The 22389-nt window shown below is 44.7% G+C and overlaps 1 protein-coding gene and 1 long non-coding RNA gene across 8 annotated transcripts in view; one reads left to right on the forward strand and one right to left on the reverse strand.

Annotated features, from left to right (window-relative positions):
- DSTN (destrin, actin depolymerizing factor) overlaps positions 1-747 on the reverse strand; it is a 36087-nt gene extending 35340 nt beyond the window's left edge. Inside the window, exon 1 of the mRNA XM_009216578.3 lies at positions 167-747. Within this exon, the coding sequence (XP_009214842.1) occupies positions 167-169 (3 nt within the window). The 5' untranslated portion in view covers positions 170-747. The remainder of the gene's footprint in view (positions 1-166) is intronic.
- The window catches only part of LOC103888138, a 29743-nt gene continuing 7744 nt past the window's right edge, over positions 391-22389 (forward strand). Inside the window, exons 1-4 of one of the 7 annotated variants that reach the window (XR_002515239.2) lie at positions 393-476; positions 5378-5499; positions 7764-7885; positions 10280-12592. This is a non-coding gene — a long non-coding RNA (uncharacterized LOC103888138). Of the gene's footprint in view, positions 477-947; positions 1258-5377; positions 5500-7463; positions 7886-10279; positions 12593-21431; positions 21696-22389 lie in introns of those variants that run through there. The other 6 variants (XR_002515238.2, XR_002515240.1, XR_002515243.1 and 3 more) reach the window with 6 other exon arrangements.

Here is a 22389-nt window from a genome sequence, read left to right on the forward strand (position 1 = left end):
GCCAGGATGGCTGGCGACGGAGGCCCGGAGACCGCCCCCCACAGCCGGGCCGGGTCCCTCCCGGGCCTGGGGCACGGCTCACCCCCTTATCCCCGACTCCGCGGCGCCCCCGAGACCCGCTGCTCCCGGCCGCCTCAGCCCACGCCTCGGCCTCCCTCCCACTCACCATCTTCGCCGCGGCGGTCGCAGGGACGCGGGGTTGGGAGCTGGCGGGCAGCGAGTCTGCAGAGCGTCTTCTTCACAGCCGCCGGACCGAGCGCTGAGCTGACGCGGCGGCGCGAGCCTACCCCGGGGCGGGCGCACCTCGGGACGGAACGCGGCTGCGCACGTCACGCACCTCCCGCCGTTGCTACGCAACCAGCCGGTCCGGCAACGCCCCGCCCGGCGGCTATCCAGACTACCGGAGGGGAACTTCCCTCACCTGGTTCCGGCTGCGGGGCGGGGTCTCCCTCACTAGAAAGTGTTTAGGGATGAGGGTACGTGCTTTCTCGTCTGCAGGGGACTAGAAGGCGGACTAGGCTGGCTCCTGCTGGCGAGGGGCGGGCAAAAGATGATGGGGGAGGGGTGGCCTTTCTTCGCCTCCTTGGGCGGGGCTCCCTGACGCTCCACCCACTGTGCAGGCACGGCTCGCGCGGGGGGAGGCAGCCACCTGGCCAGGTGTTCTTGCCGCTGGGGGCGGGGCGGGGCCGGGGAGGGGAAAAGGAGGGGAGAGCTGGGGGAGAGGGGGACAGAGCGTGGGAAGCAGGGGGATTTGGCGGGGAGGGGCGAAGGGCACATACTTGGGGGAGGAGGGGGATGGAGAGGGGAGGGAAGAGGTGAGGGAGAGGGGACAGAGTGGGGAGAGGCGGGGGATGTGGGGGGAGGGGGCGAGGGGCACTTAGTGGAGGGGTGATGGGGGAGGGAAGGGGAGAGGTGAGGGAGTGGACAGAGTTGGGGGAGGAGCGGGATAAGGGAGAGGTGAGAGACAGGGACACAGAGTGGTGGAAGGAGAGGGATGTTGGGGGTGTGGGGGGTAGGGCCCGAGGACGGGGGACGCGCTGGGGGAGGACCCGCGGGAGCGGAGTCGCGGGCCGCGGCGGCGGGGACGCCTCCCGCATTTTTTACCTACTTTGGTGCGATTCCCGCCGCCCTCCCCTGATTGGCCCAGCCTGGCTTGTCCTGCCCTCGCGTGAGGGGAAAAAAAATCTGCACATTTTTCCTCCTTCCCGAGGCGACCGTGGCCATGCAGAGTGCTCTGTGAGTCACCGTTAATTTCAGGTCTGGAAAAACAAGGAAGATTTATTTATCTTTGGGAACTGCCGGGGAAGGAGGCCGGCGGCGCGCAGGGGTGTGGCTGGGAAAGGCCGCGCTGTCCCGGGATGGTGGCGCCAGCCCCGCCGCTCAGTTCTCCGGGTTTTTAATTTGGAATTGTGTTTTTCTAATGGGCGGTTGCGTCGGAAACACGGTTTTCAGAGGGCCGAGATGAATCCCAGCGTTTTTGCTGCGGGTGTTTTTGTGGGAAATAAAGGGAACAGAGAGAATTTTATAAATTAATTTAGGTTACCGAGAACATCATGGCCTCGACCAAAACTATTTTAATTCTCCAAATATGAGGCTTTTGGACAAGATGGTCAGTATTTTTTTCTGGCACTATATAAAATCTAGGTTGTATGTGGCTTTTGTTCTGCCCCGCTCAACATAGAAACCCATTTCTCATTACCCTCGTTCTTTTTAAAAAGGACAGTAAGCAAGTTGTGCAGTTTTAAGCCTTTACCACCTGAGACATGATTTTTGGCGGGCTAGAGCAGTGGTTCTTAACTTTAGCATGCATCAGAATCACCTGGAAAAATTGTTCAAAGCTAGATTTGTGTGCCCCATCCCCAAGGTTCCCTCACTACTTCTAAGGAGATGCCTGAGAATGTGCGTTTCTGACAACTCCTAGGTGATGCTGAAGATGCCCGTCCAAGGCCACACTCCTGAGCTGAGAAGGAACCCCCCTGTATCCTACTGCAGCTGGAACCCTCTGCTTTTCTGTTTGCATAGGACCCTGTGGCCTCTACACTTCTTAATATTCAGACTTCCTTTCTAGTCCAAAAGTGAATGGTGCTCATTTAAGGATACATGCCTGCCTGCCTGCTCCAGCCTCTCCTGCATTTCGTCCTCCACTCTGCCACCAGAGTTATGTCCAAACATAAGACTGGTCTTGTCACATTCTTGCTTAAAATTTTCTGTGGCTTCCTCCATAACCCTCAGCGGGTCAGTGTGGCCCTTCTGCCTCTGGCCTCAGCCTACTTTTTCTGCCCTATCTCCCATATCTTCCTAAGTGCCCACTGCCCCTCCCAGACGAAACTTCTTAGAACACCTCTTACTAGTTCTAACTACCTTGATCATGGGCCTGCTTATTTTTCAGCCTGGAATGTTCCTACCACCCCTCACATCTGAAGACTTCTCTTACCACTTCCCAAGGATCAATAGTAGTTGCTTCTTTTTTTTTTTTTAACTTCCTGCCCCCCACCCCTTCCAACTCCTTCACCCCCGTAGTTCCTTCTATAATCCCAGAGGTCATCACTTCTCAAACCTTTTTTTTGTTTTGAGACTGAGTTTCACTCTTGTTGCCCAGGCTGGAGTGCAATGGTGCGATCTCGGCTCACTGCAACCTCCGCCTCTGGGATTCAAGCGATTCCCCTGCCTCAGCCTCCTGAGTAGCTGGGATTACAGGCATGTGCCACCACACCCAGCTAATTTTGTATTTTTAGTAGAGATGGGGTTTCTCCGTGTTGGTCAGGCTGGTCTGGAACTCCCGACCTCGGGTGATCCGGCCACCTTGGCCTCCTGAAGTGCTGAGATTACAGGCGTGAGACACTGAGCATGGCCACTTCTCAAATCTTAATAAAGATCCAAGTCACCTGGGATCCTTGTTAAAATGCAGATTCCAGAGTTGAGGGGTGGAGTCTTAGATGACCCCAGGAAATGCAGATGCTATACTTTGAGTTTGGAGGTTTTATGGTTTTTCCCTACAATTACTGTAGCTCTGTAATTACTTATGTGCATTTGCCATTACTACCAGATTACGCTGGGAGTTCCTTGAGGTCATGGGATATTTAAGATGCATATGTGTGAACTTGGCATAGCCCCTGATACATAGTAGTTGTTTAATAAATGTTCAGTAAGTGAACAAGTATCTGAAGATGTTTTACAATTTATCAAGCTTCTGTATCAGTTTATCACAGCTTAAGATGAGCCCCCATTTTTTTTAGTTCCCACTGAACTTCAGCCTCTGCATTTAACACCCAGGTTTTCTAGATAGTGACATTCCTCCTCTCCACAAAGAGGGAAACAGTTTTCATACAATGCTATAGACTAATAAATATTTATGCCCTCCAGAAGTTGAAAGGTAATCCTCAATGTGAAGGTATTTGAAGTTGGGGCCTTTGGACCATGATTAGGCCATGAGGGCAGAGCCCCCTTTAATAGGATTAGTGCCCTTATAAAAGAGGTCCTAGGCCAGGTGCGGTGGCTCACACCTGTAATCCCAGCACTTTGGAGGGCCAAGGCAGGTGGATCACGAGGTCAGGAGTTCAAAACCAGCCTGGCCCAGATGGTGAAACCCCGTCTGTACTAAAAGTACAAAAATTAGCCAGGAGTGGTGGCGGGCACCTGTAATCCCAGCTACTCAGGAGGCTGAGGCAGGGAATTGCTTGAACCTGGGAGGCAGAGGTTGCAGTGAGCTGAGATTGCGCCACTGCACTACATCCTGAGCGACATAGCGAGACCATCTCAAAAAAAAAAGAGGTCCTAGGCTGCTGCTTGCTGCTTCCACCATTGTGAGAACACAGCAAAAAGGTTTATCTATGAACCAGGAAGTGGGCTCTCACCATACACTGCTGGCGACTTGATCTTGGACTTCACAGCCTCCAGAACTATGAGAAATAAATTGCTGTTGTCTGTAAGCCACCCAGTTTATGGTATTCTGCTATAGCAGTCCGAACAGACTAAGACACATAAGGTCTCTCCTTAAATATGAGATTGGTATATTTCATTTTTCATTTAGAAAACATTTTGCATACTTAATCTGTGAACATATAGGCACTTTCATTTAAAACCATTAATATATTGATGTAAGTGGCAGAGAAGAAGAAATGATACATTAACGAGGAGCCTGAAGAGAGATGTGTATTAATAGATAGGCTGGGGAAAGCTCCTTTGCTGGGAGACATAACACTGTCAATATATAGCATAGAAAAAAACTTTAATTTCTCTCCTCCCTCTCCACAAATTCACCTATTTCCTATCTCCTATCCCTATTTTGTCAGTAGTCTTTTTTTTTTTTTTTTAAATGGAGTCTTGCTGTGTCACCCAGGCTGGAGTGCAGTGGCAGGATATCAGCTCACTGCCACCTCCACCTCCTGAGTTCAAGTGATTCTCTTGCGTCAGCCTCCCGAGTAGCTGGGATTACAGGCACCTGTCAGCATGCCCAACTAATTTTGTACTTTTAGTAGAGACGGGGTTTCACCATGTTGGCCAGTCTGGTCTCGAGCTCCTAACCTCAGGTGATCCGCCCGCCTCGGCCTCCCGTAGTGCTGGGATTACAGGCACCCGCCACCATGCCCGGCCATCAGTAGTCTTTTTAAAAAATAACTTCATCCTCTAAGACGTGTGTGTAGTTTTATTGTAAAAGATTCAAACAATACAACAAAGGAAAAACCCGTTGAGCACCTTCTCTCCTTTCCCATAATCCTAGTCCTCTCCTTAGAGGAAACCACTGATGTCAGTTTGGGTTATGGACTAACAGAAATACACCTTGGGCATATGTTTTGTGTTTTGTTTTATTTTTATTGGTGTTCTGTGTAATGGTTTTATGTTGGGTATGTAGCATCTTGTAACTTGCTTTTCTGCATTTAATGATTGTCCTGGCAATCTTGCCATATCAGTAAATCATTTCTTATAATTGCGGCAAGGTGTGACTGTTCATTCATTTAACTTTTCCCCTACTGATGGGCATTTAGGTTATTTCCAATCCTTTGCTTTCACAAACAATGCTTCAGTGAACAGCTTTCGGACTGCCTTCTTTGCATACATGAACTGGTAGACCTCTCAGAAAATTCCTCCCATAAAATTACTAAGTCAAAAGGAATGCATAAATTTTATTTTACTAATTACATACTGCCAGATAGCCTTCTAAAAAGGATATACCAATTTATATCCCTCCTACAGTAGTTGAGAATATCTGCTTAGTCTCCACTGACAGTTTATTAAAAGTTTGAGGAATTTTAGAACAGGCAAAACTATAGTGAAAAAAATCAGAATAGTTGTTAAATAGGGTGGGAGTGGAGATTGACTACAGAGGGGCCTGACAGAATTTTCAGGGGTGATCGTCTTTTTTTTTTTAATTTGTTAGGGGTTCAAGTTACATGGGTATATAGGAGGCAGAGGGTGCAGTGAGCCAAGATCACACCACTGCACTGCAGCCTGGGCAGCAGAGTGAGACTATCTCAACAACAACAACAACAAGTTACATGGGTATGTACATTTGTCAAAACTTAAGATTTGTGCATTTTGCCGGGCACGGTGGCTCACACCTGTAATCCCAGCACTTTGGGAGGCCGAGATGGGCGGATCACCTAAGGTCAGGAGTTCGGGATCAGCCTGACTAACGTGGTGAAACCCCGTCTCTATTAAAAATACAAAAATTAGCTGGGCGCGGTGGTGGGCGCCTGTAATCCCAGCTACTTAAGAGGCTGAGGCAGGAGAATCGCTTGATCCACGGAGGCGGAGGTTACCGTGAGCCTAGATCACGCTACTGCACTCTAGGGTGACAGAGCAAGACTCTTTCTCAATTAAAAAAAAAAAAAAAGACCAGGCACGGTGGCTCACGCCTGTAATCCCAGCACTTTGGGAGGCCGAGGCAGGCGGATCACGAGGTCAAGAGATCGAGACCATCCTGGCTAACATGGTGAAACCCCGTCTCTACTAAAAATACCAAAAATTAGCCGGGCGTGGTGGCGGGTGCCTGTAGTGCCAGCTACTCAGAAGGCTGAGGCAGGAGAATGGCGTGAACCTGGGAAGCGGAGCTTGCAGTGAGTGGAGATCGTGCCACTGCACTCTAGCCTGGGCGACAGAGCGAGACTCCATCTCAAAAAAAAAAAAAAAAAAAAAAGAAGCAGTAGCAGCAGTAGTTTAAATGAATCAAAGAAGTAGTAGTTTAGTAAGGGTTGTGTTTGGTTATAAGTAACAAAGACAAAATAGTGGCTTAAGGCTTTATTACATTTGTGTGTATGTGTACATGGTTTACTTCACACATAAAAGAAGTACAGAGGCAAACAATTCAGATTTGTTATATTGACTTGGTGGTGGTAAAAACCCAATTTCTTTCTTTCTTTTTTTTTTTTTTTAGCCAGGGTCTCACTCTCACCCAGGCTGGAGTGCAGTTGTACAAACACGGCTCATTGCAGCCTTGACCTCCTGGGCTCAAGCAGTCCTCCAGTCTTGAGTAGCTGGGACCACAAGCTCACACCACCACCACGCCCAGCTAATTTGTGTGTGTGTGTGTGTCTGTGTATGTAAAGACAGAGTCTTGCCACGTTGCCCAGCCTAGTCTGGAACTCTTGGACTCAAATGATCCTCTTGCCTCCGCCTCCCAAAACATTGGAATTACAGGCATGAGCCACCACACCTGGCCCCAGTTTCTATACTGTTGCTTTGTTGTGCATAGATTGTCTTCCTAAGGTTACCTCATAGTCCAGGATGACTGCTAGAATACCAGCTATTACTTCCACATTTTAGGCAGTAAGAAGGAGGAAAAAAAGATAAAGAAGGGCATCCTTTTTTTTTTTTTTTTTTTTGAGGCAGAGTCTCACTCTATCACCCAGGCTGGAGTACAGTGGCACGATCACAGCTCACTTCAGCCTCAACCTCCCAGGCTCAAGCAATCTTCCCACCTCAGCCTCTCAAGTAGCTAGGACCACAGGCGCACACCACTGCACCCAGCTAATTTTTAAATGTTTTGTGTGTGGAAACAAGATCTCCCTATGTTGCCCAGCATAAGCATCCCCTTTTTTATAGAAAGATCCCAGAAACTGGCGGGGGGCGGGGGATGACTCACACCTATCATTCCAGCACTTTGGGAGGCTGAGGAGGGTAGATCACCTGAGGTCAGAAGTTCAAGACCAGCCTGTCCAACATGGTGAAACTCTGTCTCTAGTAAAAATACAAAAATAAGCCAGGCATGTGCCTGTAGTCCTAGCTACTCAGGAGGCTGAGGCAGGAGAATTGCTTGACCTGGGAGGCAACAGAACGAGACTCTGTCAGAGAGAGAGAGAAAGAGAGAGAGAAGGGTTCCAGAGGAAGGGAGGGAAGGAAGGAAGGAAAGAAGGGAGGAAGGGAGGGAAGGGTTCCAGAGGAAGGAAGGGAGGGAGGGAGGGAGGGAAGGGTTCCAGAGGAAGGAAGGGAGGGAGGGAGGGAAGGAAGGAAGGAACGGTTCCAGAGGAAGGAAGGGAGGGAGGGAGGAAGGGAGGGTTCCAGAAACTTATACCATAGAAACTTTTATACCATATTTCTAGACCACATACCCTGTACTATATAGGATTTCTCCTTTTGTCTCATTGACCGGAACTTAGTCATATGGCTGCAAGGGAAGCTGGGAAACACGGTCTGTTCTCTAACTCGCAGTGTGCTCGGCTAAGACATTGTTGTTCCTTTACTAAGGAAGAAGGGGAAAATGGATATTGGGAGATAACCAGTAGTGACTGCCACAGGTAGATATTATCACTGGCCTCATCCCACAGATGGGGTAAGGTGAAGAGACTTTCCTTGGGAGCCCAGAGGAGTACAGGATCTGATCCCAAGCCCTTTACCATCAGGTCACATGACACAGCACCTGTGAGTGAGGCTGAACAAGAGAAATGAGGTATGTCTTGTTACTTGCTTACCACCACAGATGAGGTTAATTGGCAAAGCAAAAGAAATAGAAGCTGTAGAAAATACATTCTGAACATTCCTTACTGCCCATAGCCTGGTGCTGATGGATCAGACAGCCCCAAGGGCCCTGGCATCTATTTTAGGAAAAGGCTAAATATATTTAAGTATATTCGTGGGAAGGATACAGTACCACATGGTAACATTATTGATTATTAGTCTTTATGGTAGAGTGAAAGTCATATGCCACTATTTTATAACATTAAAGATTGACCAATTATGTATGTTTTTCAGATAATAGCATGCTTCTTGAGTTAAACCATGAGAAACAGAGTATAAAGTGGTACAATTATCTCAACCAGTGGTTCTTAGTCCCTCTTGGGCCATATATATTCCCTTTGGGATTCTTTGTTTGTTTGAGACAGACTCTCACTCTGTTACCCAGGCTGGAGTGCAGTGGCGCAATCTCGGCTCACTGCAACCTCCGCCTCCTGGGCTAAAGCAATTCTCCTGCCTCAGCCTCCCAAGCAGCTGGGATTACAGGCACGCACTACCACACCTGGCTAAGTTTTTGTATTTTTTAGTAGAGATGCGGTTTCGCTGTGCTGGCCAGGCTGATCTCAAACTCCTGACCTCGTGACCCGCCTGCCTTGGCCTCCCAAAGTGCTGGGATTACAGGCATGAGCCACCGCTCCCGGCCTGGGATTCTTATAAATCCTCTGGGCGTGGTGGCTCATACCTGTAATCCCAGCACTTTGAGAGACCAAGGTGGATAGATCACGAGGTCAGGAGTTCGAGACCAGCCTGGCCAATATAGTGAAACCCTGTCTCTACTAAAAATACAAAAAATTAGCCTGATGTGGTAGTGTGCACTTGTAATCCCAGCTACTTGGGAAGCTGAGGCAGGAAAATCGCGTGAACCCAGGAGGCGGAGGTTGCAGTGAGCCGAGATCGCACCATTACACTCCAGCCTGGGTGACAGTGGGAGACTCCGTCTCAAAAACAAAACACACACACACACAAAACAAAACAAAAAAACACAAAAGTATAAACCCTCTCTCTAGAAAGACGGACATTTGTTTCTACTCACAAAGTTTGGCCTATAATCTTAGGGAGCTCATGAATTGCCCTGAAGCCCATCTAATATGTTAAATATTTCAGGAAAGTTTTTGGGAAATGTTCTAAAAAGCAAATCCAGTGCAAGGATAAATGAACAGTCCCATAGTTCCATAGTTCCTTACATACACATACACACATCAAGGTCACAGTGGGCATCACACCTCTCATCAACACGGAACCTTCCAGAACTTTATAATATAGAGCATTTTATAAAATACGAATGGTCTGAGCAATACATGCAGGACTGCAGCTTGTTTTTATTCATTCATTCAGCACTGTATCCTGGGGATCTCTCCAAGTTGTCTTCAATTTTTCATAAGCATGATACATTCTTTTTTTTTTTTTTTTGGAGGCAGAGTCTCGCTCTGTTGCCCAGGCTAGAGTGCAGTGGTGCGATCTTGGCTCACTGCAACCTCTACCTCCCGGGTAGAAGCAATTCTCCTGCCTCAGCCTCTCAAGCAGCTGGGATTACAGGCACCTGCCACCGTGCCCGGCTAATTTTTTTGTATTTTTAGTACAGACGGGGGCATTTCACTGTGTTAGCCAGGATGGCTTCTATCTCCTCACCTCATGGTCCGCCTGCCCTGGCCTCCCAAAGTGCTGGGATTACAGGCATGAGCCACCGCTCCAGCCTCCATGATACATTCTTTTTACACTTCTGATCTGGTTGTTGTACTTCCGGAGAAAGAAAAATGAACCACAAAATATTCAGAAAGAGGCAAACAAGGAAATGGAGTATTTTTTTAAAGATGAAATGAGTTCAGACTCTTCAGCATGTAGGATTGAGTGTAATCACAAGTCATAAAATCATGAAGGATAGGAATGAAAAGACTAGAAATTTCGCTCTAAACCTTAACATGTAAAAATAAGAGAGCTTTTCTAAAAGCTCAGAATAAGTCACTTTAGAAACAATGAAAGGACTGGTTCACATGGTGGTTAAGAAAGGGAGGAAAGTGACAGTCAGAGGAGGAAAAAGCATGTCACAGACAGCAATGGGCTGGTCGTGGCAAGCTCTCTGGTTGGGACTCATTTTTCCCCAGCTCATCCCATTATTCTCTGCAGACTTCTGCCTCACCCACTGCTACTGCAAGGCAGGAAAAACTCAGAACCAGTAAAGGGCCCACCCCAGAGGCTGCCAGGTAATGTCAGGGCAGTGCTGAAGCCCTGCTGGGATATGGAGGTGATACCAACACATGCAGGTGGACATCTTATTTATATTCACAATGGGAAGCCACTGTCAAATCTAATTGAACATTTTTTCATTTAGATTTGACGGATGTTTCCTGAAGTCCTACTATGTGCCAGCTGTGGCCGTGTTAGCTACCAGGAATATGAAGATGAATAAGGAGATCACAAGTGAAAACAGAAATGCCAAGATAAACTTGGCCCAGGTTCCCTTGGGAATTCTCAGGATCCTACCTGGTGCAACAGATCACACCTGGGAGATGTTACTGGATCTTTGATGAGTGGAGCATCCACAGAGGAAGGAAGTGAGTGTTTGTTAATGACGTCATTCCTCACTTATGTTGGCGAATATGAATATAGAAGAGATGGCTAGAGAGTTTATTCAAAGTTGGATATTTGGAGGAAGAGCATGCCTGATGTTCCTACCAAAAAAAAATTAGACCCTATGGACCAAGATACATAAGATAGATGTAGATATGTAATGGGTTTCCTTTTGTTTTTTTATTTTTTTGGGATCTGCTCTGGCTTACTTCCTAATTTTCCTGTCTTCTTGGGGGTAGGAGGAGGGATGTCAAATGATGGTTCAGCCAAAGAAAGCCAGCTCTTCCTGATGAGGGAACTCTGAGTTGTATTCAAGGAAAACAAACACCAAAAACAGATAGCCAAAGGCCAATGGTCATGATTTGAAATTTGAGTGCCTTTTACTGTAACTGTTTTGCTCCAGTATTTCCATTACCAGTCCTTCGGTGAGGTCTTCAACTCTAGATCAGAGTTCCCCAACATTTTTGGCATCAGGGACTGGTTTTGTGGAAGACAATATTTCCACAGACGGGCGGCAGGGGGATGGTGGGGGCGCGGTGGTTTCAGGATGAAACTGTTCCATGTCAGATCATCTGGCATTAGATTCTTACAAGGAGCGTGCAACCTAGATCCATTGCATGAGCAGTTCACAATAGGGTTCCCAGTCCTGTGAGAATCTAATGCCACCACTGATCTGACAGGAGGTGGAGCTCAGGTGGTCATGCTCACTCGCCGAATTCCTAACAGGCCATGGACCAATACTGGTTTACTGGTTCACCTGTAAACTCAAGATGTTGACTAATTTGACGCCTTTAGTTTAGAGCTCTAAAAGGTGATGCTTGAACTCCACAGAAGAGATACTGAGTGCCTGGCACAGTCTTAGCAATTTGTGAAGTATCCTGTTCTAGTAATACTAAGGCAGGCTCTTAAATTTTGATTTATAAACTCTAGGCCTTGGGCTCTAGACAAAACAGGGCTCTAGAGGGTTGTTTTTTTGTTTCGTTTTGTTTTGTTTTAATGGCAAAAGCAATAAGTTGCTGTAGTTTTCTAGATCGTAGACTTAATGTGGTTCTCCCAACTATCCATGTCTGTGGAAAGGGAGCTGATTGACACAAAGGGAGCAAACAGCATTAGCTTCAACATCCTTACTTGTAAATGAGGCAAATACGTCACATCTTGCAATTGGTCCTGCTTTTTTTTTTTTTTTTTCTTTTTCTTTACTTTTCTTTTTGGAAGTGGGAGTGGAGGTGAGTGGTCACTAAATTCAGGCCCAGTCATTAAGAGGTGGTCCCCTAGTAAAAATTTCCACGCTGGAGGTGGAAGGAATTGCTTGCTCATTTTTATTCTGTATCCTGTGGAAAGCCTTCCCTCCCACCCCTTGAGCCAGTGAGTCACTTCCTTTCTGCAAACCTCTAAAGCTTCCTTTCTCAGCCCAGACCTGGCCCTCTGGAGAGGGTTTTGGAGTCCTGGGCAGGCAGGGCACCTCAGGCAGCAGGCAGCACACCTTGGATGTGAGCTGAATGGTTTTTGAAATTTCAGAGAAGCAGCCTCCACGCAGGAGAAAGTATATAAGTGTTCTGATAAATGTCAAGTTTTGGATTCTAGGTTCAGCATTTTTTTCTTTTTACTTTAAACAACTCTAGGAAAGAAACACCCATAGACGGTACAGCAAGAGGGTTGCAGGTTTGTTTTATGACTCATGGAAATTTCTAAAATGATAAATATTGGCTCAACAGTAGTCTGACATAAGACGCACTCAACTAGAGCACCATGGTTACAAGAAACAAGAAGTGCATATTCGGTAAATAAAGTGTGGCTCCACTTCCAAAAGCTTTCAGAGAAAAAAGAGCAGCGTGCAAGGCCTGGATTCTTGAGTTTCCCTTCTTGAATGGTCATTTGTTTTTCCCAAGACCAGAAACTTCCCTGAGATGACTGCAGTGTCTTCCCAGCCAGGAAGCCATTTTAAATGGTTTGGGTGCTATACTTTATTCAGTCCAGAGTCTTTTTGACTAATATAATGAAAAAATTTTACCCATCATAAAAATTAATGAGGTTGAAAAGATAAGTATTTTTCTCCTCAAAAAAAAAAAAAAAAGGAAAATAAATATTTTTCTTGCTGAGTAAAAATCCCCCATCTTTGTGTGTATAAGATGCTAGGCATCTTGGAGAGATGTAAGGAATCTGGAATATCAACTTTTCAGATGAAATTTAGAGAATGTGAGCCACGAATAATGGCTGCGGTCCTCCTGAGTCGAGTTTTTATTTCTTATGAAACAAACTCAGCATTACTTTAACTTCTCATCAGCTGATTTTAGTTTCTAAAGAAAATATAATAGACTAAAATTCATACACAATGAAAAGGCCATTGTATCCACTTACTGACAGCTGGGAGTGAGCAACTCAGATCTGCCTTTCAGCTGGGTTTTCCTGCATAACAGGTTTATTAACAGAGCAGCGTGACTCACAAGCAGTGTTCTTTAGAATCACCCCCCTCCCCCAACACATACACTGGAACCACGATAAACACTTAGTAAGGAGGATCTATCACAAAATAAACTGAGGAAAGACTCAAGCTACAATTCTATGCTTCAAATAAAACAGCAAGAGAGACTTTTAGGCACATGAAGGTCCCAGGCAAGAGACCTGGAAGAAGGCACCAAATCTGAAAAGGTGATTCAGTGAGTCTGCTGGGTCGACCCTCCTGCAACCACTCATGGACATACGGACTTCCCTTGAGCCAGGAGGGCCCAGGACTGAGTTACTAGAATACGTTGTAGGGGACATAGAGGGCAGAGAAAGCTAAAGCCATTCTGTAAGCTTCTGCAGAGAAGACCCCTTGAGGTAGGGGAGAGATGAGGTGCCCCGCATGGTCTGCAACACCAGTGCAGGTGGGAAAGAATATGCAATGAGGTGCTGCATCCAAAGGCCCTTTGACCCAGCTGCTGGGAAACGTATCTCAAATTTCTCCAAAGAGAAACTGCGAGGGCCAGATTATTCAGAGGGATTGACATGGGACCTGGTATCAATGCTGCAGAAACAGACTTCTCCTTTGCACAGCCTGGCCCTCTGTATTTGCCCTCCATTTGCTTTTCCACTCATCTTATATTAATCAGCATTGCAACAGGAGGGAGCTCTCCCCACCAACGAGGCAGTGGCAGGAGTGTCTCTGCAGGTAGCCAAGGTGATGCTGGCAGCCAGGGAGGCAGCAGTTGGGATAGCTCTGGCAAGAACACCTCGCTGGCTGCCAGGGAGAGAGCCTGGGCCCTGGGCCAGGACACGGATGGGCCTGGATCATTCTGCTGGTTGAGCCAAACACCATTAAAAATAATTTCAGAATGGAAACCACTTTGGTACATTTTTTCTGCTACTAAAAAATACAGATTTATCAGGAGAAAAAATGCTGAAAATGTCTAAGAAAGAAAATAAATGTTCCCTATTAATTTTCCTGCCACATATTTATATAATAATAAAGAAGTCATTTAAAAATTTAATTATATAAATTATCTTGGAATGTCTTCTTATTAAAACAAAAACTCTGTGTAGAAAAATGTCACCTTCACTCCCCTGCAATTCTTTCCCTCCTCGCCAAATTTAAGCTCTACTATTGGTTTCAAATGTACAGAACAAAGTCTGTCCTTCCAGGTTTTGCTTGTTTACACACACATGCTAGATAGATAGATCAATAGATATTAATAGATAGTTTTGTGTTCCTGTGATTTTTTTTTTTTTTTTAATTTTTTCTTTCTGGAGACAGGCTCTCACTCTGTCACCCAAGCTGGAGTGCAGTGGTGTGATCATAACTCACTGCATCCTCAAACTCCTAGGTTCAAGAGATTCTCCCACCTCAGCCTCCCAAGTAACTGGGACTATAGGCACACACCGCCATGCCCAGCTAACTTTCGCATTTTTTTGTAGAGTCTTGCTGTGTTGCCCAGGCTGGTCTCAAACTCCTGGGTTCAAGCAATCCTCCCGCCTCGGCCTCCCAAAGTGCTGGGATTACAGGCATGAACCACTGCACCCAGCTGATTATTGCATTTTAAATTTTGCTTAAGAAAGCCTTTCTACCACCAAGATTTCATCTGGGATTAGTTTTATATATTGTGAGATACTTAACTTTATTTTTTCTCAAAAACGTATCCATTTTCCCCAAAACTTTTTGTCTAACTAGCCTATCCTTTCCCATGGGTATAAAATGTCATTTTTGCCATCTGTTCCATTCCCATGAAGAAAGGACCAACATGGGTCTATTGCTTGCTCTATTCTTTTCACTGATTTCTTCGTTCTTATACAAATGTCACCTTTTTCATTACTCTGGCTTTATTGTATATTTTAAATATTTGATGGGCCCTTGTTCTTCTTGTAAAAATTGTCCTTAGTTATCCTTATACATGTTCTCTTTCATATGAATTTTGCAATCTTCTTGTGAAGTTCTATTTAAAAATCTTGGTGGTATTTGATTGGTATTGCACTGTTTTTAATCATCAATTTGTGGGAATCCATTATCTTTACAATATTGATTCTTTTCACTGGTGAACATGACATGTTTCTGTAATTATTGTTGTTTTGCTTGTTTATTTTATTTTATTTTTGAGACAGGGTTCTGTCTCGTCTGTTGCCCAGGCTGGAGTGCAGTGGCACCATCTCAGCTCACTGCAACCTCTGCCTCCCAGGTTCAAGCGATTCTCATGCCTCAGCCTCCCAAGTAGCTGGGATTACTGGGGTGGGCCACCATGCCTGGCTAATTTTTCTATTTTTAGTAGAGACAGGGCTTCACAATGTTGGTCAGGCTGGTCTCCAACTCCTGACCTCAGGTGATCTGCCCGCCTCGGCCGCCTACAGTGCTGCGATTACAGGCATGAACCATGACCGGCCATGTTTTTGTAATTGTTTAGGCATTCCTTTGTGACTCTCAGTAAAACTTTATACTGTGTTTGTTTTGTTTGTTTTTTTTTTTTTTTAGACAGTATCTCACTCTGTCACCCAGGCTGGAGCACAACGGCATGAACACAGTTCACTGCAGCCTCAAGTGATCCTCCTGCCACAGCCTCTCATGTAGCTGGGACCACAGGCGTGCACCACCATGCCTGGCTAATTTGTTTTATTTTTTGTAGAGACAGGGTCTCACTTTGTTGTTGCCCAGGCTGGTTCCGAACTCCTGGGCTAATGTGATTCTCCCACCTCAGCCTCCCAAAGTGCTGGGATTACAGGCATGAGCCACTGCACCTAGTCTACTTTTCTTCATGTAGAGTCTATGCATGGCTTAATTGGATTATTTCAAGGTATTTTGTGATTTTAATTACTTGTATTTTGTAATTCATTGTTGTTTATTAAAGATAAACATTTGATTTTTATTAGTCTTATAACCAGTCATCTTACTGAGCCCTCATTCATTCTAATACTTACCCACTTAATTTTCTTAGACGTTTTGAGAATGAGATATATAGAGTTCTGTTTCTTTGTTTCTAATTTTTATAACTAATTTCTAATTCTTGTCATTGCATGGGTTAGGTTTGGAAGCCTAATGCTGACTGGTGGTGATCCTTATCTTGTTCCTGACTTTAGTGGAAAAGCTTCTAATATGCCATCATCTCTTCTGCTTTTTCTGTTAGGCTTCTGGCAGATATCCTTTAATATGTCAAATAAATTTCTTGTCTTATTTTTGTAAGAGCTTTCATCAGTGGTGGGTATTTAGTTTCATTAACTAGGCGTTCCCCTCCTTTAACTTGTTAATGTAGTAAATTATATTAATGGATTTGCTAATGCCAAACCATTGTGGCCTTCTATGATACATTCTGCTTGGGCTTGAGGTGTGTTCTCTGGAACTACTGCTACATATGGTTTATTGGTCATTTACTTAGGATCTTTACATTTATTTTCACAAAGAAGATAGGCCTATGTTTTATTTTGGTTTTGTGTTTGTGATATCCTGGGCCAGTTTTCACCCTAAAATAAAGAATAAATTGGGACTATTTCCTTCTTTGCCTTTTCTCTGAACAAGTTATATAAGGCAAGACTTACCTGTACCTTAAAGCTTTGATAGTATTGTCCTGAGAAAACAGCTGGTCTTTAGACCTGATCTTAAACATAAATCTAACAAAGTCAGCCTTAAACCAATTTTTGTATTTTCTTTTGTTCTTCTCAAGTTTTCTATTTCTCCAGTCAATTTTGGCACTTTGTCTTTTTTTTCTAGAAAATCATGCATTTTGTGTAGATTTTAAATTTGGGGGACATAATAGTGAACATAATAGTTTCTATTCCCTAATTTTCTTTGTGCCAAAGATAATTAAATTGTCACTTCTCTTGTATTTACTCAGACTTGCCGTAAGAAATATATATATATATATATATTTGTATTTTTAGTGGAGACGGGGTTTCACCGTGTTAGCCAGGATGGTCTCGATCTCCTGACCTTGTGATCTGCCCGCCTCGGCCTCCCAAAGTGCTGGGATTACAGGCGTGAGTCACCGTGCCCGGCCCGTGTATATATGTATATTTTTTAACAGGTCTTTTCAAAGATCCCAATTCTAACTGATGTAAGATGAGCTCTCTACTAATAAATCTGAGAGGCCTTGATGATCACCTTATCTAAAGTAGTTTGCCACCCCACTTGCCCCCACTATCTATCCTCTTTCTGTTCTGTATGATTTTTAAAGCACTTATCAGCAACTGACACATTGTATATTTGTTTAGCTGTTTATTGTCTCTTTACCCCAATAGAATATCTGCTCCATAAGTGTAGGTACTTTGTTTTCTTCATCACTGAATTGCCAGTGAGTTTTTTGAATATCACTTGGAACATAGATGATAAACACTAAATATTTGTTAAAGTTGTTGATTGAAGTAATTGTTCTTTCATTGAGGATTTTTGTTTTTGGTTTTTTGTCTACCCTGTGAATTTTATTCCATAGATTTTAGTTGTTCTTGTTGAATTTGGCATTTCATCCTCATGGTTTCTTCCCCACCGCTTTCCTGAATCTGCTTTTACCCACATGACCAAGGAACCTCACATTGCTAAATCCAATGGCCAATTTTTAGTCCTCATCTCATACCACATAGTCAGTCATGTCTTCTCTTCACTTTGAAACACTTTACTTATTTGATTTCCAGAATCTCACACACTCTTCCTGATTTTCCACCTACCTATCTGGTCCTTTTCAGGCTCCTTTGCTGGTTCCTCCTCACCTCCTGACTGCTGCTCTCCAGAGTCCCCATGCATACTAAGTTCTTAGACTTCTCTTTACTCTCTACACGAATTCCCTTAAGTTCTGATTCAGTTTCGTGACTTTAAATATCTTCTCTCTGCTGTTGGTTCCCAAATTTATGTCTATCCTTGACCTCTCTCCAGATTTCTGACTTGTGGATGCAACTGTCTATTCAACACTTGCCCTTGGATGTTTCGTAGACATCTCAACTTCTCATAATTAAAACAGAAATCTTGATATTTTCCCCCAAATCTGCTTCACCTCCAGTCTTCCCCATCTTGTAAATGTCAGTTTCATCCTTCCAGCTTCAGATTTATCCTTGTCTTTTCTCTTTCATATCCCACATCAGTAAATTCTGTCGGTTCTACCCTCAAAATATATCCAGAATTCTATCACCCCTCATTACCTCCATTGCTATCACCCTGGTCTAACTCACCATCACCTCTAAACTGGATTATTGCAATGGTCTCTTGGCTGGTCTCTCTGCTTCTGCTATTCTCAGCACAGCCACGAAAGCCATCTTGTTAAGCTGCAGATCAGTTTACGCCACTTCCTTGCCAAAAATTCTCAAAGGCTTCCCTTTACTCTCACAGTGAAGCCAAATCATTATGGAGGATATGTAGAAATCCTGTGGGATCTGTCCTCTGTTTGCCCTTCCTGACCTCATCTGACCTGCACTCTATCCTCACCTGCTCCACTCTTGCCATGATGGCCTCTGCACCCTTTCTTGAACAAACCAGGCACATCCTATTACATTTATTCTTCCCTATGTTTAGAACGCTCTTTCTTCAAGAATCCAAATGGCTTTCCCATCGCTTCCTTCGGTTCTCTACTCAGATGTAACCTCCTCAGTGAGGTCTTCCCTGACTACTCTGTCTAAAATTACCAGATGCCCCACCATCCTTCGAGTTCCCTTTTCTTTATTTTTCTCTGTAACACTTTTCACCACTTATACTCCATTTTTCACTTGTTTATCTTACTTACTTTCTGTTTTCTCCAATTGAATATAAGCTCCACAAGAACAGGGATCAAGGATTTTTATTTTCTTCTTTTTTTTTCTTTTTGAGATGGAGTCTTGCTGTTGTCACCCAGGCTGGAGTGCAATGGTGTGATCTCGGCTCACTGCAACCTCTGCCTCCCGGTTCAAACAATTCTCCTGCCTCAGCCTCCTGAATAGCCGGGATTACAGGTGCCCACAACCACGCCCAGCTAATGTTTTTGTATTTTTAGTAGAGACGGGGTGGTCAGGCTGGTCTTGAACTCCTGACCTCAGGTGATCCACCCGCTTCGGCCTCTCAAAGTGCTGGGATTACAGGTGTGAGCCATCGCACCCGGCCTTATTTTATTTTTTTCACTTCTGTATTCCAGGGCCAGAAGAGTGTTGGCACAGAGTAGGTTGTCAAAACATATTTGTTGAATAAATAAATGAGTAAGATTGGTGGTATAGATGTACAAGTGATTTCAGGTACAGACATGAAGCTTAAGGGTAGCAGCCATCTGTGAGCTTGAGCACTGATATAGTTTGGATGTTATCCCCTCTAAATTTCAAGTTGAATTGTAATCCCCAACGTTAGAAGAGGGGCCTGGTCGGAGGTGATTGGATTGTGGGTGTGGATCACTCATAAATGGCTTAGCACCATCTCCCTGGTGCTGTCTTTGTGACAGTGAATGAACTCTTGCGAGATCTGGTCATTTAAAAGTGTATGGCACCTCCCCACCTTCCTCCCACTCTCACCGTGTGACCTGACAGCTCCCCCTTTGCCTTCTACCATGAGTAAAAATTCCCTGAGGTCTCCCCAGAAGCCAAGCAGATGCTGGTGCCATGCTTCCTGTACAGCCTGCAGAACTGTGAGCCAATTAAACCTCTTTTCTTTATAAATTACCCAGTCTAAGGTATTCATAGCAATGCAAGTATGGCCTAATACAGGCGCTAAGCCACATACTAAAGCCAGCAGAGTGAAGAGTTGGAAAGAACCTGGGACCGAAGGCTCCACCATACTCGCCCTGAACTGCCTACCTCTGGACTACATGTCATCATGTCAGGGAAGCAGGAGCATAGGAGAGCCAGAGTGGCACAATTTTAAAATCAACTCCATCTTAAAACTGGCAAGGCACATTTCTTGTCTATCATGACCTGTGGTTATATGATGTTTACAGCTGAGGAAACAGCTTAACAATGCCTGCAAGGATAAACTATGACAGAAAAAATGTCCAGATGTCCTGGTATTGCAAAACAATATATGCTTTTAAAATGATTTTAGTTGGCCGGGTGCAGTGGCTCACGCCTGTAATCCCAGCACTTTGGGAGGCTGAGGTGGGTGGATCACCTGAGGTCAGGAGTTTAAGACCAGCCTAGCCAACATGGTGAAACTAAAAATACAAAAATTAGCCAGGCATGGTGGTGGGCACCTATAATTCCAGCTACTCAGGAGGCTGAGGCAGGAGAATAGCTTCAACCCGGGTGGCAGAGGTTGCAGTGAGCTGAGATGGCGCCATTGCCCTCCAGCCTGGGAGACAAGAGCGAAACTCCATCTCAAAAAAAAACAAAAAACAAAAAACAAAAACAGACTGTAGTCATGCTTTAATGTACTTATGCACTAAAATGCCATGAATAGTTTTCTTTAAGTCCACAGACTAATATATTTTGTGACACTGTCAGCCCCCGACAGGTAGATATAGCTTAACTTTTATATAGGTAAGACCCTATATAAGAAAAATTTAAAACAAAGATGAGACATTTCTCCTCTTGCTTTCTGAGGATGCCCTACTCTGTAACTAAGTAGCTTTTAATAAACCTTCTCTTCTCACTATGCTCTGTGACTTACCATGACTTCTTTCCTGCACAAGGTCCAAGAACCCACTCTTGGTGTCTGGGTCAGGACCCCTTTTCTGGCAACAATTAGAGAAAAATAACCCTTATGTGGTTAAGCCTGTTGTGTGCATCAAAAGCAGTCCTGAGTGGTACTACCTCATGGCCTGGAAAGGTTGAGAACTATTCTGAGGGTAAATAGAGAAATGGGCTTGGGACAGATCCCCATGGTTTGGATCTATGTCCCCACCCAAATTTCACGTCTAACTGTAATCTCCAGTGTTGCAGAAGGGACCTGGTGAGAGGTGATTGGATCATAAGGGTAGATCCTTTATGAGATCCTTTTTTATTTTATTTATTTTTGAGACAGGATCTTGCCCTGTTTCCCAGGCTGGAGTGCAGTGGCACGATCTTGGCTCACTGCAACCTCTGCCCACCGGGTTTAAGCGATTCTCATGCCTCAGCCTCCTGAGTAGCTGGGATTACAGGTGTGTGCCACCACGCCTGGCTAGTTTTTGTATTTTTAGTAGAGACGGGGTTTTACCATGTTTCCCAGGCTGGTCTCGAGTTCCCAACCTCAAGTGATTCACCCTCCTTGGCCTCCCAAAGTGCTGGGATTACAGGCATGAGCCACTGTGCCTGGACCATGAATGGTTTAGCGCTATCCCTTTGGTGCTATTCTTGTGGTAGCGTTCTCCTGAGATCTGCTTGTTTCAAAGTGTGAAGCACCTCCCCTCTCTCTCTTGCTCCTGCTCTGGCGATGTAAAACGTGCTTGCCCCTGCTTGCCTTCTGCCATGATTGTGAGTTTCCTGAGGCTTCCTCAGAAGCAGAACCTGCCATGCTTCTTGTACAGCCTATGGAACCGTGAGCCAATTAAACCTCTTTTCTTTAGAGATTACTCAGTCTTGGCATTTCTTTATAGCAGTGCGAGTGCAGACTAATACACCTAGGAACTCCAGTAATTCAAAGATGTGATATTGAAGAGGATCCTTTCTAGAGGCTGAGAAGGAGTAACAAACATGACAAAACACAGAAGCAACTGGATTCATGGAGCTAAGATCAAGTGCTGCAAAAGGGAAATATGGACCTGGCATACTGGCTCACACCTGTAATCCCAACACTTTGGGAGACCAAGGCAGGAGAATCACTTGAGATAAAGACTTTGAGACCAGCCTGGGCAACATAGTGAGACTATATCTACAAAAAATAATTTCAAAATTAGCCTGATGTGGTGGCATGTGCTTGTAATTCCAGCTATTTGGGAGGCAAGGGCAAGGAGCCCAGTAGTTTGAGGCTGTAGTGGGCTATGATCATACCACTGCACTCCAGCCTGGGTGACAGAGCAAGACCTCATCTAAAAACAAACAAAACCACCACCACCAAAAAACAATAAGTATAATAATCTATTTTCTTTTGTAATAATACACAATTGGAGACTGGTTATTTTACCAAGGTTTTGACTGAAATGTTATGCTTTTAGACTGATTTAAAAAAAATTGAGGTTGACTCCAAGAACTGATAAAAGCCCCTTGGGGAAGACTGGCATCATACTTGGTCTATGCAGTCTCTGTACCTGGTAAGTAAAGAATGTCCCTTTCTAATGGCCCAAGAACCCTAAGTTATCTTGGGACCTCCAGAGGAGAGGAATTCACCCAATTCATACAGGTATTTGCAGAAACAGATACATTTGTGGCTGGGCTTGAGGCTTTAAAAAGTCTAAATCTGAGATTCCCTATGGAAAAAGTTTCAGCAAAGCCAGTTTAAGAGAGCCTATAAGGCAAATAATTATTATTGGTGCACTTTATGCAAATAATCAGGCCAAGAATAGTAAGACTAAGATTTATTTTGCAAATAAATTGATCCTACCATAATTTGTTTTT

This window comes from Papio anubis, chromosome 16 (assembly GCF_008728515.1).
Source record: "Papio anubis isolate 15944 chromosome 16, Panubis1.0, whole genome shotgun sequence".
In the NCBI taxonomy this organism is placed as follows: domain Eukaryota; kingdom Metazoa; phylum Chordata; class Mammalia; order Primates; family Cercopithecidae; genus Papio; species Papio anubis.